Raw genomic sequence first — 27,064 nt, forward strand, 5'->3', positions numbered from 1 at the left:
ATGCTGGGATACATATTAGTTGAAAGGGAACCCGCGGATTCTGCCGGATTACGAATACCATATTGCGGATACCCTATTAGCTGTCGCTGTCATCCTCGGAGCTATCCTCGGAGCTACTTGTTGACAGAGACACTGCTGCATGCTCCCTATTCTCTGCAGCGGCTGAAATTGTTGCTTTGGCGACAGCTGAATCGACACCGCTTAGGTACCTGGCAAGCCTCTCAATGGATGCTGGGAGTATAGCATACACTCCCAAGAATGTGGCGTAAGCCGGCATTCTGATCACTCCTCCATTTCCGCTATCGATCATGGATATTATTTCGCGTGCCACCTGGACCGGCTCTAATACCGGAGCCCAAAAACTATTCGGTGTTTCCAACCCTTCAAATAATGGTGTGGCGATTTGTCCAGTTTCTACCAGAATGGTTTTTATTTTCTTGGAGGCCCCCAGCACCCGTATCTCTGCATCTATAGTTCTATGTACGGCAGCCACTGCGGCTTTTGAAGCGGTATAGTCTGACAATCCAGCAGCAGTAATATGGCCTAGAACGGAGCTCACAGTGACGATCGTACCCCCTGTCCGAGAGGATAGCATTCCTGGGAGGAATGTCTTTAGTGCATGAAAATGGGAGAGAATGGTCGTTTTAATAGTTTTCTCTATCGCCTGGTCTGAGAGGAAGAGCAAGGGAAGACCATTGATAGCTGTTGCCACGCAGTTCACGAAAACCGTTGGCCTTCCTAGCTGTGACCATAATAATTTTAGTTAGTAAACGACACACAGCCAAAAAGAGAGAGAAGATACATGGTGACATACGTCCTTCACTATTTTCTTTGCCACCTCCTCAACCTCGTTCTTGCTACTCATGTCACATTTATAATATTCCAGGCTGGGGAATTCATCCCATCTTACGTATCCACCATCGTCGACTGGGTCCTTTATATCCAAGACAGCAACGCTCACCCCGCGCATTGCATATGTTTCGGCTATCGCAAGTCCAAGTCCACTAGCACCACCCGCAACTGTAATAACCTCCTTTTTAAAATCGACATTGCGCGGTAAGCCGTAGGCTAAGCGCTTATTTATATAGGATAACACGACAAATGTGCTCAGGCAAATAGCATATGCCGCAGTAATGAGAAACGAGGGATGGGAATATGGTGTGGCTTGGGCGACAAGACACAGGGGTATCAACCAAGCAATAAACGGATGAAATACTGTTTTCTTGAAGACATTGACAAGTATATCAAATGTTACGGCGGGGCGACTTGGTTTATGTGCCGATAACGGCACGCCACTTCGCTGTTTCGTAGAAGGCATTGCTGGGGTATGGAAATTATGGGAGCCTAGTCAGTACATAGAAACCACATACATATCAACAATATTTTAGCTTAATAAATGTATATTAAAGAAAATGGTAGACAATAAGTATTCTCGTTTTAAACTAGAAACGATTTGCCCATATGTCACGAAGATGTCAGACATCATAAATACATGCCGACGTCAAAACAAGCGCCGATGGTTAGTAACTGGTTAACTAGTTAGCTAACCAAGTTAGGCTTAGTGTTTGCTCCATTTCACCTTGGCTTGGAATAAAAATAAACACGGAGAAATTTCTCGTTGACCGATTTCCCCAAAGGAAAATTCATGGTTCTTGCATCCCACTACAGTCGCCTAGTCTCTCAGCAGTTAGCCCTGCCTTGCCTGGCATGCGATATCCAGCTTCTAACTGGCGTTGGTAAGAGACTTGTCGCAAACGTTGAGATTCTCCAGGCGTTAGCTGCAACTTTATCCTGCTGTTAGCAAGATATTTCACCAGCAGCCTCTTAGTGACTTATACATACATATACCTCCACCCCGATGGCGTGTATCAAGATAGCAATCCAAATTGCCATTCCGAAATTAAGCCCTATAGCTGCCGACACATTCTCATCTCCGCCATTGAAATCTGCAACGACAATCGCCTGCTGTTGGGGATTTGATCCGTCATAAAACGTCGAACAGGCCGGATACTTGCTCAAGGTCTCATTGTGGCCGAGAGTATAATCAAGTTTATCACATGGCCAAACTGCATTATACCCACCGATAGCAGTTATTATTGCGGCAGCAGCGGAAAATATGAACCTGTTAGTGATAATTGCTCCCATCTACCATATTCATATTAGCAGTGATCAGAGATGGGCGTATAGGGCGAGGGGTTGTACGTAGACAAATGACCTGATCATCCACGCCCTGTGCTGATCAATCTGGAGCTTTTTGATGTTATAATAAGCAAGTCCAATCCCAACAGTCGTCATTAGCACAAGGGTCCCTATCCCCGCTTGTATGTCCAATGTGCCGCCAAATGCCCGTCGTGCGATAACAAGAGCACCAACATTGGAGATGAGTACCAGAAGCATGATCAGATACCCAGAAATACGGTGCCACATGATAAACTTGTGCCGGATTATAGGAACAAATTGGAAGCAGACCAGGAATGACGCCGCTGCATCAATTCAAGTTAGCTTGTAATAGGACATAAACCCCGTGAGGAAATATCTAGGAGATAAGGAGCGAGCTTACGCAAAATACATCCCAGGTGAAGAATTATCCCAACATGGTACCGAGTTTGCTGGAGGTAATAGAAGCATTCACCTGGCGCAGCATTTCCTCTCTTGCAAAAATCGCCTCTAATGTTGAGGTATTGGAAGCGCGCCAGGGTAAATCCCATAAGCGCCCCAACAAGAACGAAAACTATGCCGAGATCAGCTATGGAGATATTGACTTAAAATTCGAACACTGACATAAAATGAAGTTATACCCCTTGGAAAACCCAACTGGGTGATACAACTTTCGAAAGAGCAACTTGATAGCTTCAGTCATCTTTTCAATTTTGAGTAGGGGGGGCTTGATATTGGACCTCGAATCCAACTTTGAGGATGGACTGTTTGCTCTGTAGAATATTTGTTACATTCCGCTCCATGACGTTTCTTCCCAAGCCCTTTATATTCCAATTCTCAAGTGAAGCTGAGACGAATATGAGCTACTACGTTCTTCTCTCCTACAGTTACCCCTAGACTTCTTTTGCGCCATACAAAGTACTACGTAATGGGCCAACGTATGTGTATTTAGCTTGAACGTCGGCTGACTGAAGCTGGAACTACAGAGAGCATCGTGATTCTATTTTTAGCCACAAACTCAAGGTTTAGATCGAACCTTAGATTAGCGCTTATGTCACGTGGTCTGCGTCGCGCAATAGATTTCCCAAAAAGGAATAAGTAACTTCGTACAACTCAACACCTGGCGCAATTACCACCTTCATTCATCATTGCATTATTATAAATGCAAGAAAGATGGCGCTTTATTTTACCTCGCTGCCGGCGCAAACAGGTAGTGAAAGAGGAATTTGCGTTTTTACCTGAATTGTGAAGCAAGATGCCAAAAATATCTGCGGGATGCAACACTTGCCGAAAGCGAAAGAAAGGTGTATGTACTATGAAATCACAATCCTCATACTAGGTACCTGCAAGCTGACGAAGAGTTGCAGTGTGATATGCAGCGGCCTTCATGTGGCCAGTGCAAGAAATTAGGCCTTCCATGTGGAGGTTATGGGCGGGAGCTCAAATTTATCCACACTTCCAACCAGCCATGCAAGCAAAGCGAAGTCCACGCAATCCCAGATAAAGTAGTGCCATGCTCAAATAAATTTCGAAAGAGCAGCACAGTTATCTGCAATACCACTGGACAAGCATTGACCGGTCACGTAGAGACCCTGTCAAAATCGGTTCTTGTCGGATCATGTCCCGGATTGTTTTTGAACATTTTTCTCGGAAATATTGGAAGCAGTACGGAAAATTTAAGCCAATCATGCTTTACTGGCTGGATGGTTACAGCGTCTCAGAGTAATTATGAGAACCCGATATTACGCAATGCATTGCTTGCCTTGGGCCTCGCGAGAGTTGGTAAACTATCACATGATTCAAGGATCGTGTACAAAAGCCAGGAATTCTATTCCTCTGCCTTAGTGCAATTATACCAACGCCTCAATGTCAACTCAGAATGTTTGGGTGACGAATCACTGGCAGGGATTATGTGCTTAACCCTCTATGAGGTACTACCGAAACCAATCTCGGGCTATTCGCTCTTTCATCTACTAATTATATCAACAATATAGGCTATTGAAGGTTCTCCAATGAGAGGCCTTGGCTGGGCAAGTCATACTGATGGTGCCACGCGGCTCATAAAATTACAGCCAAATTCTTCGAAATGGACGGACTTCAAGAGAAAACTGTTTCTCGGTCTGCGTTACTTTGCTGTGAGTACTATATTCCCTTGACTATAGTTCGTTGTACGCTGCTAACTCATCCTAACGGATAGGTAATACGCGCTATCGGTTCTCGACATCCATCCTTTCTTGCGGATCCCGAATGGTCGTGTTTACCTTGGCTACAAGCTGGAACTCAGCACAGCCACCAATTACTACAACTATTAGCCGCAATACCATCCATTCTCCAAGAAATCGACATGATTCGAGACGACCACTCATCCTATCTTCCGGTCAGAGTTCAAAAAGTCTCCAGGAAATGTTGTGACCTGTTGGAAAACTTAAGCATGTGGAATATTTCGTTTCAAGATGATAGAGGATTGCTACTTTGGGAAATGCCCTCTATGATCTCGATCGACAAAGGAAGGGACTTTACTAGAGAATACCCCCTATTCTCCACTTACATTCATTTCCTTGACACAGAGACTGCCCATTTGCAGATGCTTTACTGGACTGCTCAGCTGCTGATTTGCAACAACCTTTGGTTGGTATACCAGTTTGTGTCAGGACAGGAGAATAGATCCTGGCATAAATTAAATGAGCCGATACTCAACTCGCGCCTGGATGTTAGTGATGGGGTTCCTTATCGCATGCCTGAATTGCCATTATCCGCTTACGAACTACGCGCGATCGCTGTCAATGTTGCTCGGTCTCTGGAATATTTCCTTACTCCAGAATTGATGACGATCGGAGTAACTATGTTCGCTTTCCCAGTTACTGTTTCTTTGGGATATTTCCAATATTTTGACCTCCCTGAAGCAAAGTGGTTTGATTTTGTTTTTGAGCATATTCTGAATTCTTCCGGTATAGATGTAGGCGGATTCCTTGACGCTGTTGCTAACGAAAATTCACTCCGCCTGGTTAAGATTTAGATGTATGATATATTTAGATTGGTGTAAAAATATTCCTAGGAATGAACCACCCGTTATTGAATTCTTTTCTTATCGTTTCTCTTCTGGTGGTGCACCTGACGCTGACAGAGGATTGACACCAAATCAGGTGTTTGTTGATTAATAAGGTAATTTTAGTTACGAACGCTGTTGCCTAATTTCCAAACATTGACTCGCCAGCTTTTTCGCCCAAGCAACAAACGCATCATAAACCACTGGAAAGAAACTTACACAGATCTAATAGCCATTTGCCCGTCAAATCTACCTTCTCAATAAACGAAAATACACACACAGACACACAACAAAAAAAAAAAAAAAAAAAAGCTATGGCGGAATGTTCACTATCCGCGTGGAAAATTATCCCCCAATTTTGCAGTACCTCAATTCCCCGGACTATTGAATTTTACACGAAATCACTCTACTTTACACTCGGAGGAACACACCCGGATGACGATGCAAATACGGCCCCGACGTTTTGCTCAGTATTTATCGGGAAAAAGGCGGCTGCCAATATATACTTTTTTCAAACAAAGTTGTCATCTTCAAAGCCAAATGAAACAGAGGATAGAAGTGCCGGTGAAAACAACCAGGAAATATTCCACCCATCTTCGACGATGATTGCCCTGGGAACCGCGGAGCTAGACGAATACTACGGCATTCTGGTTGAGGAAGGGAAAGTCAAGATTACCGAGCCTATCGAGGACAAGCAATGGGGTTATCGACAGTTTACTTTGGAGGATCCTGACGGCAACAAGATCACCTTTTTTAAATTCTTGGAAGAGGGAAATCCTGGGTCGGAATGAAGGTATCCAATATAGCCTATGGATAGAACTTTCATCGCCTACCTCCGGGAACTGGTGTTATTCTATATCATTTTTTGGGCGGTAGAGATGGAGATTTTGTCAGGAAACCAAATTCCTGAGCTGCATTTAGCTACCTTATTGGCCAGAATTTGTAACATCACGTGACTATAGTTAAGTGGAGCTGGAGCTTGGCCATCAAACCTTAAAACTGCTTTTCGAAAATCTAAAAAAAAAAAGAGAGAGAGAGAAATTCAAGAAGCTGAGCGGAAGGAGAAGAATATTGAGAAAACATCCTCGCCATATAAGCAGAATCATGCCTCGCGAAAAGAAGAAAAGAGGCCGTCGGGCAGAAAAGTCTCAATCGAAGCGCAAAAGAGAAGATGAAGAAGGGTCCGATTCACCAAAACGACAGCGAACTACGAACGAAGACAATGATGTCCAAGCAGGAGACGACTACATTCCCCTCGTTACTCACGATACCGAAAAGGAGCAAGAACAAGGGCAGGAAGATGACACCCCTTTTTATGGGCTTCTTGACACGGAGGAGCAGGAATATTTCTCAAAAGCCAGTCAGACATTGGAGCTAAACTCTTTCGAAGACGACGACGACAAACGACTGTTCATTGAAAGCGTTTACACTGAAGCCAAAGGGAAGGAATTAAAGATTGCTTGCAGCCAGTCTTGCTCCAGACTCATGGAAAAATTGATTGCAATGTCTACTCCAGACCAGGTAAAGGCCCTGTTCGAGAAATTCTCGGGCCACTTCCTACACCTCGTTCAACATCGCTTCGCGAGTCACTGCTGCGAGTGCTTGTTCATACGCGCAGCGCCGATTGTGACGTCTGAGATGGAAAAGCCCAAAGATAAAAAGAAGGATAGGAAACAAACCACAGAAACCAATGGAGAGGATGGGGAACAGGACGAGCCTATGAATCAAAAACCTGCTATGGATTTGTTCCTAGGCGTCGTCTCAGAGCTAGAAGGGAATTGGGGGTATCTGCTCACGGAGTCATTTGCTTCGCATACGATACGGGTCTTGCTCCTTATATTGGCCGGTGAACCACTTGCTGATCATTCAAATGCGAGGGTACTTGCCAGCCGGAAAAAAGAAAATGTGGATTCTATCACGTCAACGGCTCAGGCAGAGCTAACGATCCGGGAAAGCAGACAAGTTCCTGCGGAGTTCAATAGCACTCTAAGAAAAATGATATCAGATCTGAGTGCTGGCCTGAATTCTACCTATCTTCAGGCACTTGCCACCCATCCTATTGGAAGCCCTGTTCTTCAAGTCATTCTTTCAATAGAGCTCGGGTGTATGGGGAAAGAAAAAGTTAAGGACAAATCTTCTGTTTTCCGTAGGCTTGTACCAGACGATACCCTTGAAACAAAGGAGGAGGGCGTGAATTTCCTAAACAGTCTGTTCTATGATCCAGTTGGGTCACGACTACTAGAAACGATTGTTCGAGTTGCCCCGGGAAAATTCTTCAAAACATTCTACAAAACAATTATTCGCGAAAGGATCGGCTCTTTGGCGCGAAATGAGATAGCTTCATATGTTGTTATCAAAGTACTGGAGAGGGTGAGCAGAGAAGATCTTCAATCAGCAATTGAAAGCATTCTCCCTGAAATACCTTCACTAGTCCAACGGTCAAGGCTTAATGTTATCAAAACAATAATAGACAGATCAACAGTTCGGAGTGCTGATACTACTTCATTGGCCAAGGCATTGGAATCAGCGTATGGCGAAGATGGCCTTGTTCGCCTCAAGACGATTCTAGGCGTTGAGGCAACAGACAAGGATGCTGAATCAGTGAAACCAAAGGCTGCAACTTCTGCTCAACATCTCCATGGATCGCTTTTGGCACAAGCCATGTTACAGGCACCTGGCCGGCTTGCAACAATGATACAAACCAGCTTTCTTGCTGCACCGGTCGAGATACTAATACAGATTGCGAAGAATTCAACAGCGTCTCGTGCCCTTCAAGAGGCTCTTAAGCCTTCCAAGTCCAACACTCAATTTCGTCGACAATTGTTACCTCAGTTTTACGGACAGATGTGCGATTTGTCGCTGGACAGCAGTGGCTCTCACGTTGCCGACGCGCTCTGGGATGCCACCTCTGACCTGGTATTTATCAAGCAAAGATTGGCACAGGAACTAGTGGACAACGAATCCGCCCTTCGCGACTCGTTCTTGGGTAGGGCGGTATGGAGGAACTGGTCGATGGATTTGTACAAGAGAAAACGGGGGGAATGGATGTCAAGAGCGAAGGGGCTAGACAACCCCAGAGTCTCAGCACCAACTGCCGATTCGAGCGCCGAGCCGGCGAAGAGCAAGCTCGACCTCGCCAGAGCGCGATATGCGGCAAGAGCCGAGCAACAGGAGAAGCCAGACAGCAGGGAACAAGGCCCTCGCGGCAAGAAGCAGGCCCTGTCGGCGCCGAGCGGCCTTCTGAAAGCGCAGTAAAAAGCCGCAGCGTCTATGACGTCACGCCATGTTTATCTTTACGTAATGTCGATGACAAATTTTGTTGGCTGGAACTTTACTCACGTGATACAGCAAATAGACCTATGTAGCAATCCAGGTATATATCAGATCACAGCCACATCCAACATGAAACCACCCTTCCTATGTCCTTTCGATTGTCTGAAATGAGTTCAGCGTGTCTCCAATAAGATATAATGGAGCGGCCAGAAGAAGTGCGGAAAGTGAGTCTCCCAGTGGTCTTTCCATCGTGACATCAGCTCTGGCCTTGTAATCATTTGGATAGGCATTAAGTTACCAGAATAATTAGCTAAAGGATGTCTTTTAGGTCTTAAATTCCGTCCAGGAACGCGTTGTTGGATTTGTTGAGCAGGCAGATCGCGCGTCCCAGGTTCCAGGACAGAAGAATAATGATGATTCTCGGCCAAAGATTCTGGATTTTAAGCCACCGGAAGAGCTCAAAGCAGTGTTTAGTGAAGGCTTAACAAGCTCAGGACAGGGACATGATGGGCTTGTTCGAACTGTAGATGACCTTCTCAAGTATTCCGTCAACACATGGCAGCAAGGATTTCTGGACAAACTTTACTCATCACCAAACGCTCCTGGGTTGGCCGCAGAGTTACTTCTTGGGACATTGAATGCCAATGTGCACGTCTACCAGTCGGCTCCAGCATTGACGGTCATCGAAAAAGTGACCACAAGACGATTTGCTGAGCTTTTCGGTCTTACAGGACCCAACGCCGGCGGAATCTCTGTCCAGGGAGGGTCTGCATCCAACACTACAGCAATCGTTGTAGCAAGGAACACTCTATTTCCCGATACTAAGAAGAATGGAACGGGTGACCATCGATTTGTTATATTTACCAGTGCGCATGGGCACTACAGCATTGAAAAAGCTGCGCAAATGATCGGCCTAGGAAGCAACGCGGTTCACTGTGTACCTGTCGACCGTGAAGGACGAATGATTCCACAGAAGCTTGATGAGGAGATTCAGAAAGCAAAGGATGATGGTAAAACTCCACTCTTCGTCAATGCCACTGCCGGGACTACAGTTCTAGGGACATTTGATCCATTTACGGAAATCGCGGGGATTTGCCGCAAACATAAAATCTGGTTCCACATTGATGGTGCTTGGGGAGGTGCTTTTATCTTTTCTAACCGCCAGAAACACAAGCTTGAAGGGTCGCATATGGCTGATAGTATTGCCATAAATCCTCATAAAATGCTTGGAGTACCATTGACTTGCTCGTTCCTATTGGGCGCCGATATGACTCAATTCCACGGATCAAACACGCTTCCTGCAGGATATCTATTCCATAACGATGTGTCTGATGGCTCCGAGGTATGGGATTTGGGTGATTTGACTTTACAATGCGGCCGTCGAGGTGATGCCCTGAAAATGTTCCTAAACTGGAATTACATCGGCTCATCAGGATACGAAGAACGAATTGATGCTGCAAGTGATGTCGCTGTCCATCTCTGCAACCTCATATCGGAGTCCCCGGATTTAATTCTCCTTAGTGAAAATCCACCACCATGCTTTCAAATATGTTTCTTCTATGCGCCGTTCAAACAGATGGTCCACAGTTCCGACAATGTGGCAGATGAGGCAGAACGTGGAAAACTTAACGGAGAGATTACTTCCATGATTGCCAATGATCTGATTGAACAAGGATTTATGGTTGACTATGCACCACCGGCTGCAGCCCAAGTTGAAGGAGACGGCAAATATCTCAGATGTGTCGTCAATCTTCACACTAAGAAAGAAACAGTCGAGCGACTCGTCGAAGTAGTTTTGCAATTGGGTGCCAAAGCGGTCAGGAAGCAGCGTGGACTCGAGTTGAACGGGGACTTTGTAAATTCAAACCAGGCTTCAGTACCTGGTCAGCGACCAAAGCACCCTCTTGAGATGGGCCGTGGACCTCAAGGCGCTCCGGCTGCCTCAGATTTTGTGCTTTGAAGCTTTTCTGTGATGTACCTACGAGGTATACATGGCTTTATTGTTTCCAAAAGCATCGGCATTGTTACCTTCAGTGTATATAATATTTGTGAAAAATAGAATATAAAAGGTTTGGTGAACTGAGAATCTTTGAATATAACATATGCATCATGTTTTAAGTTGTAGTTTTGGGTATATCTAACTGCGAACCTCCACTCTTCTCTCCAAAACCGATCTTGCATCAGCTTCAGTCAACGTGTCTATACAAAGCTCGGATAAAACACCTCGCGCGCTTTCATTGTTGGCAAAGAGCCTCTTTTCAGCTTCCCATAAACCAAGCGCTGTTCCAGCAGCATCACTAGTGTCTGGCGGTTGATCTTTTCCTGCTTTAATTTTCAGGTTCAGGATGAATAAACCGTCCCGTAACTTTTTCATTGTACGTGCTGCGAGTTCTTCACCAGCCTTTACACCTATAGCAGCATCTACGGTGTCGCAGATATTGGAAATATCGACAGAGAGCTGTGCCGCGCCGGAAGTAGAGAAAGAGTTCCGCATCAGTATGTTATCCCAAATGTACGTCTGGATAGCGAGTAGGACGTGGTTAGCAACGCGGCGTCTTGGGGCAATAGCTAGCGTTCGGGAGAGAAACGAAAAGTCAGCAGTGAGAAGCCGTAGGGTTTGCACAAGATCTACTGAGGGCGTGGTAGGAGTGCCAGGGTCATCAGAAGACGAGCGCAGAGAAGCCCAAGTAGATACCTGATTATACGGCCGTAGGGAAGCCTGAACGTTCGAAGCTATTGTAGATTGGATTATAGATTCAGATCGCATTCGAAGGCGGCGGTATGCTGCAGCCGTCTCATCGAATAGAGCACCTTCCGCTGCATCGCTGGGGTGATCATGGTTGTTATTGGTGACCGACGAGGAGGTTCGTGCTGCAATCTCTGACACTGATAGTGCGCCGGCCACCGGCTTTCCAGTCTGGCCTTGCCTTGCTACCCGGTCCTGGAGCTCATACCAAAGTTCAAGGAAGAAAACGTCATCTCCCCAGTCCTGCATCTTCTTCTCAAGATATTCGGCAGATCCAAATATCCTGCATAGTCTCTCTAGGCCAGAAACTCCATCTAGATTAGGTTGGCCGGCTGAGGAACCCTGTACCGTGCGCCCTATGGCGGATGTCATAGCAAGGTATGCTTCTAGACCAGAATGTAGCCTTCCGTGAAATAAGTCGAAGATTGTGATTTGGATATCGATTAGGAATCGAAGCTTCTGACTAAAAGACGACAATGGTCGGTAAAGCTCCGTGACATTCTCCAGAAGATCATTAACTCGGAGAGCTGCCTTTGTCGGCTTGGTTGCCATGGGTGCTACTCCATCATAATCAATTTCACCGCCATCTTCGGCATCAATGATACTTTGGTATCGTGCCAGGGCGAAATTCTTCTCTACCTGAAGCCATTCAGAGAACCAACTCTCTTTTGTTAATATCTCCCAGGTTATTCCCTTCCATGCATTTTCTTCCATTGCATTCGATGGATAAGACCAGGAAGATTTAAGTTCATTATCAAAATTCATCAATTCATGAATTAAATGGCTGAAAGCTTGAGGGTGCTTGGATACTGTCGGCAGTAGACTTGATGCTTTTTGCCGTACCATTGGCAAAAGGGAGGATATAAACGACGAGACGGCATCTGAGTATAGCGACCGGAGCATTGGAGCGCCATTAAGTGCTCTTCTGTTCAATATTGGTTGCAAATATGCGGAAAAGAACTCAGCATGAGTGTTGATTAAATCCAATACATGGGACATGAAGTATTCTGGCTTGGGGTGGGTTAATAAAAAATCAACTCCATTGTATTGTGGGAAGAAGAGAATACCTTGTCTAGCCTATTTGTAGGTCTGTCACCACTGAAGTGATACTTAAACCGAAGCTCTAGGGGTCGAGACATGACTTCTAGGGGAAGTAGAATCGGCAACTCAGATTGGTCTTCGGGGCCTTTTTTAATTGTGACGCTCGCAAAATCACTATATGGGTCAGGCTTTTAGCATATTCTCACGTTAAAGGACTGATTTATATACTCACGGTTCCTGAAACTCTAGGAGTAGATCACACCAACGCATCCATTCATCGATCACTGATTCCGTTGGAAGTTCCTTCATGGGCCACTTCATTTTATCCAGAATATTCTGTAATTTATCTGTATATTCCACACGAATGGAGTCTTTTAAACTCCCCGAGACTTTCGTCACATAGTCAAGGAGGTACGGAGTTGCCCCTTCAACAGTATCCTGGCCAGTTGATATAGACGTCTCGATGGAACGAAGCTGCGCATATGATCGTAAGGCATCATGCGGGGATGATTTCATGGTCTTCATCGCATCCTTACTACAAGCACGTTAACCTTGTTTCTTAGCATAATGAGAACATGAGTACATACTTCAGTTGATCAACGGAGCTTAACAGCTCCAAATAGCCTTGAGACACATCGAGTCTCTGTAATCTAGCAATGCTATCTTCAAATTTGCGAACCGCCTCATCGCTGTGCTCCGATTGCGTCACAACCAGTAAGCGACGGTCTATATCAGCCTGGTGTTGTTTGAATGCCTCTGCCTCTTTTCGAACCGCCTCCGCATGCTCATTCGAAGCCTTCGTGGCATTTTTAAGGATCTCCTCCGCTTCCCGTAGCTAGACAATGCAACGATCTTAGTCCAGTAAATACTTCGATGGATGTAAGGGGGCCAGTTACCTGTTGTCTCTGGATATCTTGCTGCTCTTGGAGGCTCTGAAGAAGGGTATCCAAACTCTGTAGGTCTTCGATGCTCTGGATCTTATCATTCACGAAATCAACAAGTCTTGTCGCATCTTCCGCTGATAAGTTACCTGCCATATTTCCTATACAGGCGGATTCCTACGCCAGAGAGTAAAGCAGCAGGCTGGTTGATAGTTAGTTATCGCTTGGTGTTATCTTTTAGTTACTTGCGGAGGCACAAAACCCGTGGTCTCGTCACTCGGTCTTGGCATCAACAACACCTCAGTTAACTATCTTCCAATGATCAACACGATTTGCTAAACATCATAATTCTGGCCTCTCCATCAGGCATCACTCACCTGGGAGATCCAAGGCCAGAATGCAAAAGCATTTATAATGGCCGGTCCTTTAAAAAAGAAGAGAAAGGTTGATTCGACTAGGGTGCCGCAGAATACCCGGAGCATTGCTTCATATTTTCGTGCAGGGAATAAAGCAACGTCACAGCAAATCACTAGCACAGAGCATGATCAGCTTACGGACGAGCAGCTGGCCCGGAAGCTTCAGACAGAATGGAATAAAAAAAGCCAGGATGAATCTGAATCTTCCACGCCTGGTCATAGAGCAACGGAAAACCTTCTGGAAGAAAAACTGCGAGCGTCTGATGAAGTAGCCGATGCTAGCTCAAGCAGCGACAAAGGCAGCTTACCTGATACTCTAGCTCTTACACCCGGAAAAGAGAATAAGCCCAAGGGAATACTATCTCTGCAGAGCTCTTCAACAGCTGAGGATACCATATCATTTTCATTGCCTTTTGATCTTAGTCCGTTGGAATTCGATCCGCATGAGCAAAAGGAAAAACTCCAGGCACACTGGGATGCGGAAGGGGGGAAAGCATCGTATGCAATTTTAGCTCGTGCCTTTTCTCTTGTCAATGGCACACAGAGTAGGATCAAAATAGTCGATATTCTTGTGAACCTTCTTAGGCTTATAATCGTTGGTGACCCACAGAGCCTTCTTCCCGCAGTGTGGTTGGCAACAAATGCATTTGCTCCGCCATACGTACCAATTGAACTGGGGCTAGGAGGGTCTGCCATATCCAAAGCATTGAAAAGAGCATATGGTTTGGATAACCACGGTCTCAAATCACTTTACAATAAACATGGCGATGCTGGCGATGTGGCTTTTGAAGCAAAGAAAAAGCAATCATTTACACTGAGACGACCAAAGCCGCTAACCATCAGAAGTGTATACGATGCGCTGATGAAAATTGCGAACAGCAAAGGCACAGGCAGTCAGGAGACAAAGCAAAGAATCGTCGAGAAATTGCTCCAAGACACGCGAGGTGCAGAGGAGAGTCGATACATCGTCCGTACACTTGTTCAACATCTCCGGATTGGAGCTGTTAAAACGACTATTTTGATTGCACTTGCAAGAGCGTTTCTCTACTCAAAGCCACCGGCAGCCACATTTCCCATACGTTCGCGCGCAGAGCTCATGAGGTTGAGCAAAGAGGAGTTATCAAGTATCTACTCCCAGGCGGAAGAGACTATCAAAGCTTGCTATGCCCGGCATCCTAACTACAACATGATTGTTCCATGTTTATTGGAAAATGGTGTTTCTGCTGAACTTCTTACGAAATGCGGCATCACATTACACGTTCCTTTATTACCCATGTTGGGTAGTATTACACGGGATCTTCCGCAAATGTTGACCAGGCTACATGGCCGATCCTTTACCTGCGAGTTCAAATATGATGGGCAAAGGGCACAGGTACACTGCGATGCAGCGGGGAAGGTCTCCATTTTCTCTCGCCATTTAGAACTCATGACGGATAAATACCCGGACTTAGTGTCTCTTGTCCCTCAGATTCGATCTGGAGCTGTTTCTAGCTTCATTATGGAAGGTGAAGTGGTTGCTGTTAATAATGAAACCGGAGAATTGCTTCCTTTTCAAACACTTACGAATCGGGCGAAGAAAAATGTGGAAATAGGTAGTATCAAAGTCAATGTCTGTTTATTCTCGTTTGACTTGATGTACCTGAATGGGCAGCCGCTGCTTGACAGAACATTCCGAGAAAGACGAGAACTTCTTAGGAGTTTGTTCGTTGAGGTTCCAAATCAATTTACATGGGTAAAGAGTATAGATGCATTCCCATCTGATTCAGACACTGTTCTGAACTTTTTCAATGATGCCCTTCAAGTAAAATGCGAGGGCATAATGGTTAAAGTTCTGGATGATAAGCCAGTTGACTGCCTGTTGCAGGTAGAAGATACCGCCACAGCTCTTCCTGATGGTGAATTACTTCCACCCGAAGAGGATCAAAAACAAGAGTCTACAGATACTGCTGAGAAGCAGCGAGGGAACCGGAAACGGCCGCTGCTGTCAACATACGAGCCTGACAAACGCCTCGAATCTTGGCTTAAAGTGAAGAAGGATTATAGTGCTTCTTCGGAGACCTTAGACTTGATTCCCATTGCGGCATGGCATGGCCAAGGTCGAAAGGCCAAATGGTGGTCTCCGATACTTCTTGCTGTGCGAAATCCTGAAACCGGCTCTCTCGAGGCAGTTACCAAGTGTATGTCCGGTTTCACTGATAAGTTTTATGAAGCGAATAAGGAGAAGTATGCGGAAGGCAGCGACAATATAATCTCACGCCCAAGCTATGTGGAGTACTGTGGCGAGCCGGAGGTTTGGTTTCAACCTCAGGAGGTGTGGGAGATGGCCTTTGCAGATATCACGCTGAGTCCTACGTATACTGCAGCCATAGGACTGGTTAGTGATGAACGCGGCCTGAGCCTTCGATTCCCAAGGTTCTTGAGAGTGAGAGAGGACAAGAGCATTGATGAAGCTAGCACATCCGACTATCTTGCCCATCTTTGGGACAAGCAGGCGGAGAGAGCAAAGGTGGCGGAGCCTCGAGCTGAAGATTGAACTTGACACATTCCTTGACGAGAGACGGGCCATATAGACCTATCACTATACAAGCACTTTTCCACACGGGCAACGCACCCACTGGAAGCGAGGGTGGAATGTTGAATGTTGATATTGGCGTATATAGATCTAGCACCTATTACGTCATACAGAGGGCCAAACAAGCGAGGTCGTGAATATAGCAACAACCAGTCCGTTGCATAAAGATAGGGATTGCCACTAGACCGTCATTAGTCTCCGTAGAGCATGCGGGATAAATGGCATCTCGATGGCAGATTTCTGTATACCCCGATTTCTCCAGGAAAAAACACACTACTGTCAACAATAAGTTAGACCATACTTTGAAAACAACAAACAAAAAAATATGCCTTTGCCACGGAGAGCTTTGATTGCTGTTACCAGCGCCAACCCTCACTTCTACCCCGACGGGAAGAAGACGGGGTTGTTCTTCTCTGAGGCCCTACACCCGTTTGATGAGCTGCAGTCAGCCGGGTTCCATATCGACATTGCCTCGGAGACCGGGACCTTTGCCTTTGACGAGCATTCGTTGGAGAAGAAATTTCTAAACAAAGAGGACGAGGAGGTGTTGCACAATACCAACGACCCATTCAACAAGAAGCTGAACAGCCAGATGTTCAAGGCCGGAGACCTGTCTCCGCATGAGTACGGTCTGTTCTTCGCTGCCGGAGGCCATGGGGCATGCTATGATTTCCCTCACGCAAAGCACCTACAGGCCATTGCCTCGGACGTTTACAACCGCGGCGGCGTTGTGGCAGCCGTGTGTCACGGTCCAGCTATACTGGCCGGCGTCAAGAACCCTGAAGAAGAGCCAGTGGTGAAAGACAAGACGGTCACTGGCTTCACTACTGAGGGTGAGCTCGAGCTCAAAATGATTGATCAGATGAGACAGGACAAGGTGCATACGATTGAGGACTGTCTGGCGCCGACGGGAGCTCACTACGAAGCTCCTTCCAGTGCATTTGACAACTTTGAGAAAGTTGACGGGCGGATTGTTACGGGGGCGAATCCTGCCAGTGCAAGGGACACGGCGAGAGATGCTATAAAAGTGTTTGACGGGCTGGATTAATTGGGGAAGGAAAGCATTCAACCAAAAAGTTTGATTTCTGCTGCTGGGATTTATCTCCTCTCACTGAGTTGGACTTTTTATTTCGGTTGTATATCTACCTATTCGAAAAGTGTATCACTACTGTGAGCTAGCATGCCTCTCTGCAATATAGTTCTTTGATGCACAGCCCCTTTTTGGCCATTGGGGTTATCCTGGCATATATCAATAAAGCGCTTCTATGAAGACTACACCTAATTAGATTGATATATAACACTGGTTAAGTTGATTCTAGTCGAATATATATATATCTACGTAAAAACCAAGTGAATTTACCGTTCACCTTTTTCATCTCATGGTACTATAAGAAGGGTAAGACTACGCAGAGAACTCCCAGTCCTCGGGGAACCAACCAAACTGGATGTCAGGGTTACCCTTGAAGATATCATCGTAGTGCGAGATGGTAGTCTCAGGACGTTCCTTTTGCAGGTAGTATGCATGGACAATCTCCTTGATCTTGGGATGGGACCACATACGTTTCATCCACTCGAGAGCTTCCGGGGTAGCACCGGTGAGAGGCAGATTATAAGATCGGAAACGCTGAAGCACGAAACAGTCAGACGTAATTACCACTGCAATAATAGAAACAAAAAGTAGTGGAACAAAAAGGGAGGAGGGGGCCAACCCACCCATAAGACCGGCCAGAAGAAGGCATCCGCAATGCCGAACTTCCCAAACAAGAAGCCCTCGTCTTCGCCCTCCTGGCCGAGCTCGGCAAGCCTGGCGTGCGTGAGCCGTCTGCTCTGGCCCCAGAGCTTCAGACAGTTCCCCACCTCTCTGGCCGCGCCGTCATACAGAGGTATGGCGCCGGTGTACTTTGCCAGAGCATTGGTGGGGTAAGAAGCCCGTAGCACGGTGCAGAGGCCAGAGTGCATCTGTGCGACTGCAGTGCGGGCCTGGGCGCGCAATGCAGCGTCCTTGGGCCAGAGGGGCAGATCGGGGTATGCTTCAGCGAGGTATTCGCATATGGCGAGGGAGTCGTTTATTTGGAACTGGGGTCCCAGAGCAGGCACTTCTAGAGCGGGCACCAGGCCGGATTTCGATAGTTTGGTGGACTAGAGTAACGTGTAAGAGAGGGGGCGGGGGTATTATACTGCTGTACGCTGTGAACGATGGGATGTAGAGGGTACCTCTGGGAGAGAAAGCAGGACGGACTGGTGCGGGATGCGGTAGTAGTCGAGCAGCACAGCTACACGAGCAGTCCAGCCTGGGAGAAAGAAGAAGGTTAGGCCTAGGTTTGGCGGACTAGTAGACGGACTATTTGATGTTGCTGTTTTTTGCAAATTTCATTTCATATTCTGGGGGGGGGGGGGGAAGAGAAACGCACTGGAGTAGCGGGTGTAGGCTCCAATGAGCTTGAGCTGGCTCGGATCGTGGTCCTTGTCCTTGTCCTGGTTCTGGTTCTGGTGCTGCATCATGACGGTGGTGTTTGTTGGATGTGTTGGATAGTGTGTCTCTGTGCAAGCGCGGGAGATGGAGCTGTGCGACGTCGAGGAGAGCTCAACTCCGGCTCGAGGAGGGTGGTACGCCCTTTATATACTAATAGAAAAATAACCCGGGCATGAGTCAGTCCTGTGCTCCCCCACGATTTGATCGATGGAAGGACTCCGTCCCGCTTACTCTGATCGATATATTCTCCGCGCCAGTCGATGGAGCCCACATGGATAACTAGCAGGAGAGCCTAAGTGCCGCGGCCGGCCAATGGTGTGTGCTGCCGGGGTGGCCCATCTCGTATCGAAAGCGATGCTGACAAACTCGATCTCGACCTCGGAGTTCGTCGTCACATCATCGTCTCTGCTTTCTTCGATTCCAATTGCAATATCAGAACTCTTCGATGACTTCAACTTGTTTTTATCTTCTTTTTCTTCTTTTTCTTTTTATCTTCGAGATTCAAGAGTTGACGATGACGTAATGCGATTGTATTATATAATACAGATGACTAATCTCTTACATAAGCTACACGAACCTGACGCGTCGACGCGCCTGACGCGATAATGAGATTTAGAGTTTGACGCGAAAACAAGGAAAAAAGAAGAAAAAAAAGAAAAAAAGAAAAAGAATTTTGATAGAGAAAGAGAGAAAGAGAAAGAGACGACGATGAAGTCACGAAGTCATTATTGAAAAGGAAGAGAAAGAGAGAAGTCGATAAAGTATTCAGTATTCAGTCATGGCTGGTCAGGGACAGGCTACAGGCTACAGGTTACATACATACAGGCTAGGCAGGCAGGGTACTCCAGACAAGGATAACAAAGTGACCGGAGTGTTGGGGAAGAGAAGTAAGATAAGGCGACGGGGATATTAAGTATGTTGAGCAGATGGCAGAGAGTAAGAGGTAGATGGGGAAGAAGTAGAAGTGCAAAGGGGAAAAGGTGGAAAGGTGTTGTACAGCAAGACAAGGAAGGAAAAAAGAGAATAATAACCTGACAAACAAGACCGCCGAGTGTATCTGGTTCATGTATCTGCATCACAAGTAGATCGAACGGAAGGACGTAAGAGGGAAAAAAGAGGAAAAGGAGTAAAAAGGAAGAGAACGAAAGAAAACGATTTATATGGGCAACTCCTCGCCGAGCTGTAGTGCTAGACCGGCCGCAGCAGACGAAGCAGGGCCAGCATGAGTAGAAGTGTTGTGACGCTTGGTCGAGCCTCTGACGGGGCTGGGGGGCGCGAGGGCGTCAAAGTTGAGTCTCTTGCGGACGTCCTTGGTGGTGCGAGGGGTGCGAGGAGTGCGCGAGACAGCTCCCCCGGACGCAGAGGCAGTAGTATTAGTAGTATTAGTAGTAGTAGTAGCGGCAGCGGCGGTGGCGGTGGTGAGCGGGGTGCGAGAGGTGCCGTTGGAGGCAGACCATCCTCGCTGGGCCGGGCTGGGAGTGACGTTGACAAAGTCTGCAAAGTTGAAGGGCTGGGAGGGCGTGGGCGTGGAGAGCAGCTGGTAGGGAGCGGCGTGCTGGGTTGGCGGCGTCGAGGGGAGGAAGTCGTTGCCGCTAGCAGTGGTTGTAGTAATAGTAGTTGTTGTCGTTGCTGTCGTTGTAGTGGCAGGCTTGCCGTTGATGGTTGCTGGAGTGGGCGAGTTGGCGAGGTAGAGGAGCAGGTCTGCGCCGGAGCCTGAAGCTGCAGCGTCGTCGTCTGCGTGGGTGAAGCGGCTGCGTCGAGGAGGCGGCGTGCATGGCTGTTGTTGTTGTTGGTGGTGGTCTTCGTCTTCTTCGTGAAGATGATGATGAAGATGATGACGCCGGGATGATAGCTGGGGATCGATGTCGGTGCTGTCGATGTCGGGATCCGGGATGGTGTCTGTCTCGGAGACGAAGGAGGGCATGGCCTGGTAGGTCCGTCGCTGGTGCTGCCGTCTGAGCAAGGGGGAGGAGTGCGGTGCAGCGGAGGCACTGCTGCCGCCGTTGAAGGAGAGCCGGGGCATCTTGGGGACGGTCTGACGGCGGCGTCCCGAGTCTCCTCTCTCTGCTGCTGCGAGTGCAATGGCCGGATCACAGCGCCGTCTCTTGCGCGAGCTGCCGCCCGAGGTCATGCACTGCATCGTCTTGATGTCGAAGGTGGCGGCATGTCTGCTGCGGGCGGACCGGGGCAGCTCCCTGCTCAGCATCGGGGAGCGGACGGGCGAGGAGGTGAAGGGCGTCGAGTAGCGGGCGTCTGCCGAGTCCGACGAGGAGCAGTCGGAGCCTGTCTCGCTGGGGAAGCCATTGTGCTGGCCGTAGAGGTGTTGTTGCTGTTGCTGCTGCTGCTGCTGCTGCTGCTGGCTCTGGGGGCGGCTGTCGGTGTCTGAGTCGCTGTCTCTGCGGAGGCCGTGAAGACGCTCGTAGCGGACTTTGGCGAGTCCCAGCCGGTCCTGGAGATTCAGCGAGACCTGTACAACTGTTAGCCACTGAAGAAGAAGAGAATAAGAAGAAGAAGAAGAAGAAGAAACGAGGCCTACCTGGGCGATGTCAATCTTGTGGATGGCCTTCTTTGCAGAGGCGGAGGGCGAGGTGATGGACATCCCGGCTCGTAATCCAGCGTCCAAGTCGACCAACGCCGTCTTCTCTCTCCAATAATATCCTCTTCCTCTTCCTCTCTGTATCCTGTATCCTATTCTGTATCCTGCCTGTTGTCTCCTGTTCTGTATTTGCTGTCTGCTGTCTGCTGTCTGGAGTCTCTGTCTCTGTCTGGAGTCTGTCTGCAGAGTTTTCTGGCGTATCGCGGAGTCAGGGCGCGCCAACAGCCAGCAAGAACAACTGCAGCAAATTGACTGTCTATCTTTCTCTTCTGCTGTCTCTCTGCTGTCTCTCTGCTGTCCAGCTATCAGTCTGCTTCTCTGCTGTCTGTCTGTGGAGTCTGTCTGGCTGTGCTGGCAAAGGAAGAAGAGGAAGAAGAAAAGACAAGCAAAGAAGGCCAGCCACTAAGTAAATAGTCAACCAACCACTAAGCAGCCGCAGCCAGGACAGGAACAGAAGCCAAAGCGATGCAGGGACAGGGACATCTCTATTCTCTTCTTCTCTATTACTTTTCTATCTCTATTATCTTTACTCTATCTACTTTGCTGTCAATTGACCGAGTATCAATCAATTGAGTATCAACTCCATCTCGACTACGGACTAAGTATTATACTATTGGCATTCATTGCCACTGAGATAACTAGCCAGAGAGCTGCGTAATGCCGGCCTGAAGTCTTCCGCATCTTCCAGCGACGGCCTGGCTGATTGGCCCTGCTGCTGCCCTGCTTGTCCCTTTTTCTTATTTGCCTGAAAAAAATTGCTGGACATGCTGAGCATGCTGAAGATGCCGCCCCAGCAGGCTGCCGTCCCAGCCAATCTGCAGCATCGCTGGCTGCCGCTGCTGGGTCCCTCGATGGAGCTCGCTGGCGTTGCTTTTGGCCGGTGAAACAGGATCGCCAGAGTCTTATCGTGACAGTAGCTGAAGCAGTCAAGCCGATGAGGTAGATGAGGCAGAAGCTGTAACTAGTTGTAGAAGCCGATGAAGCCGTAGAAGCCGTAGAAGCCGTCGTAGTTTTAAGACTTAGCTGGGCCTTTAACGGAGGCCAACTGGGATGCTGCCATCTTTGCCCTCGGGGGCCAAACTGGATCTCTCCAAGGCCTTCTTCTTCTTCCTGCCTGGCTCTTCTCTTGTCTTCTCCGTCTCTGCGTCTATCTCTCTGGCTGTCTCTCTGTATCTCCGTCTCTCTGGCTGTATCTTTTGGCTGCTGTTTCTTCTTCCTGCCGCCACCCTCAGGCAAAGCAAGCATGTCCCAGCAGCTCTTCTCCTTTTGCTGCCCTCTGCTGCCCCTGTCTCCATCCTGATCATCCTCTCTCTCTGTCTCTCTGTCTCTTCTCTCTGTCTCTGTCTTTTGTCCCCTTTCTGCTGTCTTTTCTGTGTGAAAAAGTCCCGATGGTTGAGCCTGCCAGTCGACGCAGGCCAGTGAAGACGTCCTCCTCTTCTTCCCTTATTCCTTTTATATAAATAAATATATAAACAATAACATAGAAGAAGAAGAAGAAGAAGAAGAGAAGAAGAAAGACATCTAGCTGCTGGTTGCACTGCAGGCTTCACACCAGAAAGACTCTTCTTCCCCTTCTTGCCTGCCTGCTTCCTCCCAGCCGGCTCCCTCGCGTGTCCTCAGCCATCGAAGACTCCAGACTCCAGCCAGACTCCAGACACCAGACATCAGAGCATCGAGAGCATCGTCAGTCGAAGTCGCCAGCCAAAGGACTCGCGATGGCCTCTGGCTCTGCTTCAGGCGCTGCCTCTGCCTCTGGCTCTGTCGCTGGCGAGAAGAAGAGCTCCGGCATGGGCTTCTTCAGGGAGCTTCGCCGGCGCTCCAAGGCTGGGTTTCACTCGAAGCCGGCAGCATCGCGAGCGCCCACCGTCCCCGTCCCCGTCTCCGTCCACGTCCACGCCTCGCCCTCTCCCTCGCTTCCCTCCAGCAGCGCCGGCGACTCCCTCGTCAATGGCAGCAACAGTCCCGGCGGCATCCTCGTCAATGGCAACGGCAACATCAATGGCAATGGCAATATCAATGGCAATATCAATGGCATCTCAAAGACGTCGACCGCGGACTCGTCTGTCCACAGCAGCAGCGGGAACACCCCTCCGCCGTCCATCAAGCCCTCGCTGCTCTCCTCCGGCCATCTTCCCTATCAGTCCAAGTCTGAAGGATGGCTGCCGCCGCCGCCGCAGCGCACAGTGCCCATCTCCTCGCAGTCGTGTCGAAACAGCATGCTCGTACGTATACTTATTGTGATGGTGATAGTGGTGATGGTAGGCTAACTAACAAGTCCAGGGCGTCAATCCAAGCGCCGCCAGCTCGACCAAGAACATCGCTCCCAGCTCGCCGCTCGCCCCCCGAGTGCTCTCGATATCCGACAACTCCTGGGTCAGTAGTGAGACAACCGGAAAGAGAAGAGAAAAGATGCTAATGGGTGTTGCTCTAGGTCAACCAGAAGCTGCTGCTGCTGTACGGGACGATAGGCGACCGAGACCCCCAGAAGACGCCCCTGGATGGCAGCATCGCCGTCCACCACCTCCAGGACGCCTCCTTTCCCGCCATCTCCTGGCCGGTCCGCGCCTCTTGCTTCAAGGCCCTCGTCCACCTCGTCCCGGGGCCCAACCGGGTCCGTCTCGAGTACGTCTCGCCCAAGCAGGCCCCCTCGGCGGCGCCCCATACCGCCTGGATCAACGTCAACTACCTCCCGCTGGCCAACTCGCCGCCGCTGCAGCTCGCCATCCTGCTCGGCTCAGACTCCCAGGCACACTACGACGCCGCGCCCGCCAGCAGCAAGAAGGCCGCCAACGACCTCGACCATGCCGTCCGCAAGTTCCGGATGGCCGCCTATCTCTGGCAGGCCTTCACCGGCGAGCAGATGTACAGACACAACTTTGGCCGCAGATGCTTCCACTTCGAGGAAGAGTGGCAGACCGGCAGCCTCAGCGGGCGAGACCCCGAGAACAGCATCATGCGCAGCGAGGCAAAGGTCCATATCATCCGCTGCGACCAGACCGTCCAGCAGCTGAGAGCTCTCAGCAGTGCATCTTCTTCTAATGCTACCTCTACTTCTACCGAAGACGGCCTGTTCAAGGTCGCCATGGACGCTGTGCGCAAGTACTTTGACCTGCGTCCCGGAGAGCAGCGCTACGTCTCGGCCCTCTTGCTCGACACCCACTGGGACAGCAACACCAAGTCCCTGACGGCTCATGCGGCCCTGGGATCCTCGCAGTCCGCCGACCTCAAGCTCGCCCTGTTCGGCTCCCACGGCCTGCACAGCTACCCGGCCTGTCTCCAGGATATCGTCCCTTGCTTCTCAGACTGCGCCCGCACAGACACCGCCTACGTTGCCAACCACAACAACGAGTGCGGCAGCAACTGGGAGACCGCCAGCTCCTCGCTCGGCCGCCACCTGCACGAGGTCGGCCACCTCTTCGGCTGTACCGACTCTGACTCGGGAATCATGGGCTCCGACTACCTGCGTTTCAACCGGACCTTCATGACCTGGGAGCCCTACTCGACTCGCACCAAGGAACAGGGCGCCCGTCTGCTCCTCCAGCCAGACGAATGCCGCTGGAACCGTCTCGACGCCCTCAGATTCCGCTTCCACCCTTGCTTCAAGATGCCCAACGACCCCAGCTGTCCCTCCTCTGACATCATCCAGCTCTGGTCCGTCGACGGCGAGAAGATGCTCGCCACCTCCAGTGCCGGCATTGCCTTTATCGAGATCTTCACTGCCTCACAGACTGATACCCCTGCTGCCTTTATCGAGTACGTCGATTCCAGCGCTGGCAACAGCGGCATTCCAAAGGAAGCCAGCTTCACAGAGGCCGAGATCAGAGCCCAGCTGCCCGACAGCGCCAGAAAGTCCAAGCTCATCCGTCTACGCATCTACTCGGGCTGTCTCTCCATTCTCAACGTCTCAGACCTCTCCGTTCTGACTGCCAGCAAGGCCAAGGACTGGTGCGTCAAGATACCCACCGTCACCGGCAGTGAACAGGTAAACTACCTTCCATACATGCCGGCAGACACTCTGCAGGGCTTTCTAGAGAAACAGGACGTCTTCTTCGAGACAAACAAGCCTGTCACTACGATAAGAGTGTATTCAACGGAGAAACCCGGCTCGGATCCTGGCGGTTCGTCCAAGGCAACAATTGCAGGCATTGAGTTCCGCTATGAAGACAGCAGCAGCCAGCTCTTTGGCTCCAGGGGGCAGGCCATGATTGACGACGAATACACAATTGGTAAGTTCTTCTCTTCTTCTTCTCTCTACTTCTTCCCTCTACTTCTCTCTACTTTGATTATATCTAACTGCTTAGAATCACGGCGAGGTGAAATGATGATGGGCTTCCATCTCCGCGCCGACAAAGACGGAGTACACGGCATTGGGATTCTTACTAGTTTCGGTAGACGGTCTGGCGTTTATGGATGTTCCAAGGCAACTCAGGGGTATGTCCATACCCCCCCTACTCCTACCTCGGTTTGTCAATACTAATTTCTCCAGTGGTACTCTGGTCACCCCCAAGGGTTTCAGAATAACGGGAGTCACAGGCACCGTAGGCACAGGCATGAACCCCGGCATCATGGGATTTTCTCTTATCATTGCGCGATAGACGGGAGGGAGGCATTCGTCTGCATCTAGATCATTCTCAACCCACTCTCTACTACTTACATCACCGAGCATCAACAATGCCAATCCCTGCACCCCGTACATACCAACGGATTTTTCTGGTACGCTAAGAAAGGTTCATGCAGCGCTATGGCTACACTACGCTGCGCCGCCTCTACCATCGAACCCATGGATCGGAGCAGCATCCACAACTCAACCCTTGCATATTTGATCTGATTCGACTTTCACCACTACATTCTTCTGTTTTTCTTTTTTTTTTACACTTTTCACTGGCACCGACCCTCAGGCCCAGCATCAAGCTAGCCAGCCTACTTTTTCCCCCCCAATCCTCCTAACCTCCCCCTCCCCCTTTTTTTGCAATCAATCTCTTCTATCTACATCCGGAAACGCGAGCACGTCCTCCATCCTTCTTATCCACTAACACTAATCCCTCCCCGCCCTCCTCGAGGCTCGTGCACCGTACCAAACATTTCATGATCGCTGGAGGCTCAACTCACGACGACCAGACAAGACAAGCAGCTAACAACGTCCAGACTTGAGCTCCTTTTCTTTTTTTCTCTCCCTCTTCTGCTTCTCTTTGTTTTCCTTGCTGCCTCCTGTTCACTTTCATTCGACGTGCAATGAGCGGGGGAGGGGAAGGGGGCGGAGGAGGTTACATCAATTACACCTTTACACGGTCTATCTATCTCGATCACCGATCTCAAACCGTGGATTGGCTGCACGACCCAGATTCGTACCCCCCTCTCGCTCTGCTGCGTTACTACTCCCCATTCCACGCTTTTACTCTACTTCCTTTACTCGGTACATCGTCGGCTTTTTTCCCTTTGGTTCATTTACAATTCCCCCGGTGCATAAGCATGAGCATGAGCATGAGCCCGGCTCGGCTGGGCTCCTTTCGTCCCGCCACCCCTTTTCTCATTTCTCATTTCGCCCGTCTCGACCTGCAACCTCCCGTCCGCTCTAATCAAATATCACACCAGGCAACAATCCAGCCACACAGCATTAATTCCAAATTCCAAATTCCAAAATCCAATAAAAAAAAACTTCAAAATTAAAACGGCATCTAGGGAGGGGGGAATACCAGGGAGATGGGTAGGCTTTGTGGTAAATTATGGGAGGACTAGAAACTAATTTCTGTTCCTTTTTTTTTGTCCCTCCTTTCTCCCGCTTCTGCCTCCTTCTACTTCTCTTCTGTTTACACAATATGGGAGCATGTGGTTTGTTCTGTTCTTGTTACCTACCAACCTACTT

General features: G+C 49.0%; 12 protein-coding genes across 12 annotated transcripts; 7 read left to right on the forward strand and 5 right to left on the reverse strand.

Annotated features, from left to right (window-relative positions):
• Positions 1–76: 76 nt before the first annotated feature.
• On the reverse strand, positions 77–1,318 carry TRV_03855 (uncharacterized protein; the record flags this gene model as incomplete). Its single annotated transcript, XM_003021992.1, has 2 exons — positions 77–742; positions 815–1,318. The coding sequence occupies 2 exons, from the start codon at positions 1,316–1,318 to the stop codon at positions 77–79; spliced, it is 1,170 nt and encodes a 389-aa protein (XP_003022038.1).
• Positions 1,319–1,643: 325 nt separating this feature from the next.
• Positions 1,644–2,860, reverse strand: TRV_03856 (uncharacterized protein; the record flags this gene model as incomplete). The annotated part of the gene is made up of 5 exons (XM_003021993.1): positions 1,644–1,778; positions 1,843–2,145; positions 2,203–2,483; positions 2,561–2,731; positions 2,782–2,860. The coding sequence occupies 5 exons, from the start codon at positions 2,858–2,860 to the stop codon at positions 1,644–1,646; spliced, it is 969 nt and encodes a 322-aa protein (XP_003022039.1).
• A 1,728-nt stretch (positions 2,861–4,588) lies between these two features.
• TRV_03857 (uncharacterized protein) lies at positions 4,589–5,173 on the forward strand (the record flags this gene model as incomplete). Its single annotated transcript, XM_003021994.1, has 1 exon — positions 4,589–5,173. One exon carries the CDS (start codon positions 4,589–4,591, stop codon positions 5,171–5,173), a length of 585 nt encoding a protein of 194 aa, XP_003022040.1.
• A 344-nt stretch (positions 5,174–5,517) lies between these two features.
• TRV_03858 (uncharacterized protein) lies at positions 5,518–5,994 on the forward strand (the record flags this gene model as incomplete). The annotated part of the gene is made up of 1 exon (XM_003021995.1): positions 5,518–5,994. The coding sequence occupies one exon, from the start codon at positions 5,518–5,520 to the stop codon at positions 5,992–5,994; it is 477 nt and encodes a 158-aa protein (XP_003022041.1).
• Positions 5,995–6,307: 313 nt separating this feature from the next.
• On the forward strand, positions 6,308–8,458 carry TRV_03859 (uncharacterized protein; the record flags this gene model as incomplete). The annotated part of the gene is made up of 1 exon (XM_003021996.1): positions 6,308–8,458. One exon carries the CDS (start codon positions 6,308–6,310, stop codon positions 8,456–8,458), a length of 2,151 nt encoding a protein of 716 aa, XP_003022042.1.
• A 215-nt stretch (positions 8,459–8,673) lies between these two features.
• TRV_03860 (uncharacterized protein) lies at positions 8,674–10,436 on the forward strand (the record flags this gene model as incomplete). Its single annotated transcript, XM_003021997.1, has 2 exons — positions 8,674–8,700; positions 8,823–10,436. The coding sequence occupies 2 exons, from the start codon at positions 8,674–8,676 to the stop codon at positions 10,434–10,436; spliced, it is 1,641 nt and encodes a 546-aa protein (XP_003022043.1).
• A 177-nt stretch (positions 10,437–10,613) lies between these two features.
• On the reverse strand, positions 10,614–13,300 carry TRV_03861 (uncharacterized protein; the record flags this gene model as incomplete). The annotated part of the gene is made up of 5 exons (XM_003021998.1): positions 10,614–12,294; positions 12,333–12,437; positions 12,496–12,798; positions 12,851–13,098; positions 13,160–13,300. 5 exons carry the CDS (start codon positions 13,298–13,300, stop codon positions 10,614–10,616), a joined length of 2,478 nt encoding a protein of 825 aa, XP_003022044.1.
• A 258-nt stretch (positions 13,301–13,558) lies between these two features.
• Positions 13,559–16,093, forward strand: TRV_03862 (uncharacterized protein; the record flags this gene model as incomplete). Its single annotated transcript, XM_003021999.1, has 1 exon — positions 13,559–16,093. One exon carries the CDS (start codon positions 13,559–13,561, stop codon positions 16,091–16,093), a length of 2,535 nt encoding a protein of 844 aa, XP_003022045.1.
• A 364-nt stretch (positions 16,094–16,457) lies between these two features.
• TRV_03863 (ThiJ/PfpI family protein) lies at positions 16,458–17,180 on the forward strand (the record flags this gene model as incomplete). The annotated part of the gene is made up of 1 exon (XM_003022000.1): positions 16,458–17,180. One exon carries the CDS (start codon positions 16,458–16,460, stop codon positions 17,178–17,180), a length of 723 nt encoding a protein of 240 aa, XP_003022046.1.
• Positions 17,181–17,534: 354 nt separating this feature from the next.
• On the reverse strand, positions 17,535–18,631 carry TRV_03864 (uncharacterized protein; the record flags this gene model as incomplete). Its single annotated transcript, XM_003022001.1, has 4 exons — positions 17,535–17,756; positions 17,846–18,271; positions 18,347–18,447; positions 18,544–18,631. The coding sequence occupies 4 exons, from the start codon at positions 18,629–18,631 to the stop codon at positions 17,535–17,537; spliced, it is 837 nt and encodes a 278-aa protein (XP_003022047.1).
• A 1,130-nt stretch (positions 18,632–19,761) lies between these two features.
• TRV_03865 (uncharacterized protein) lies at positions 19,762–21,976 on the reverse strand (the record flags this gene model as incomplete). Its single annotated transcript, XM_003022002.1, has 3 exons — positions 19,762–21,603; positions 21,741–21,792; positions 21,813–21,976. The coding sequence occupies 3 exons, from the start codon at positions 21,974–21,976 to the stop codon at positions 19,762–19,764; spliced, it is 2,058 nt and encodes a 685-aa protein (XP_003022048.1).
• Positions 21,977–22,251: 275 nt separating this feature from the next.
• On the forward strand, positions 22,252–25,678 carry TRV_03866 (zinc metalloproteinase, putative; the record flags this gene model as incomplete). The annotated part of the gene is made up of 4 exons (XM_003022003.1): positions 22,252–22,575; positions 22,686–23,423; positions 23,482–23,655; positions 23,687–25,678. 4 exons carry the CDS (start codon positions 22,252–22,254, stop codon positions 25,676–25,678), a joined length of 3,228 nt encoding a protein of 1,075 aa, XP_003022049.1.
• Positions 25,679–27,064: the final 1,386 nt, after the last annotated feature.

The sequence above is a fragment of the Trichophyton verrucosum genome (genome assembly GCF_000151505.1).
Source record: "Trichophyton verrucosum HKI 0517 chromosome Unknown TV-F-b-06e04.M13r1, whole genome shotgun sequence".
Lineage (NCBI taxonomy): Eukaryota > Fungi > Ascomycota > Eurotiomycetes > Onygenales > Arthrodermataceae > Trichophyton > Trichophyton verrucosum.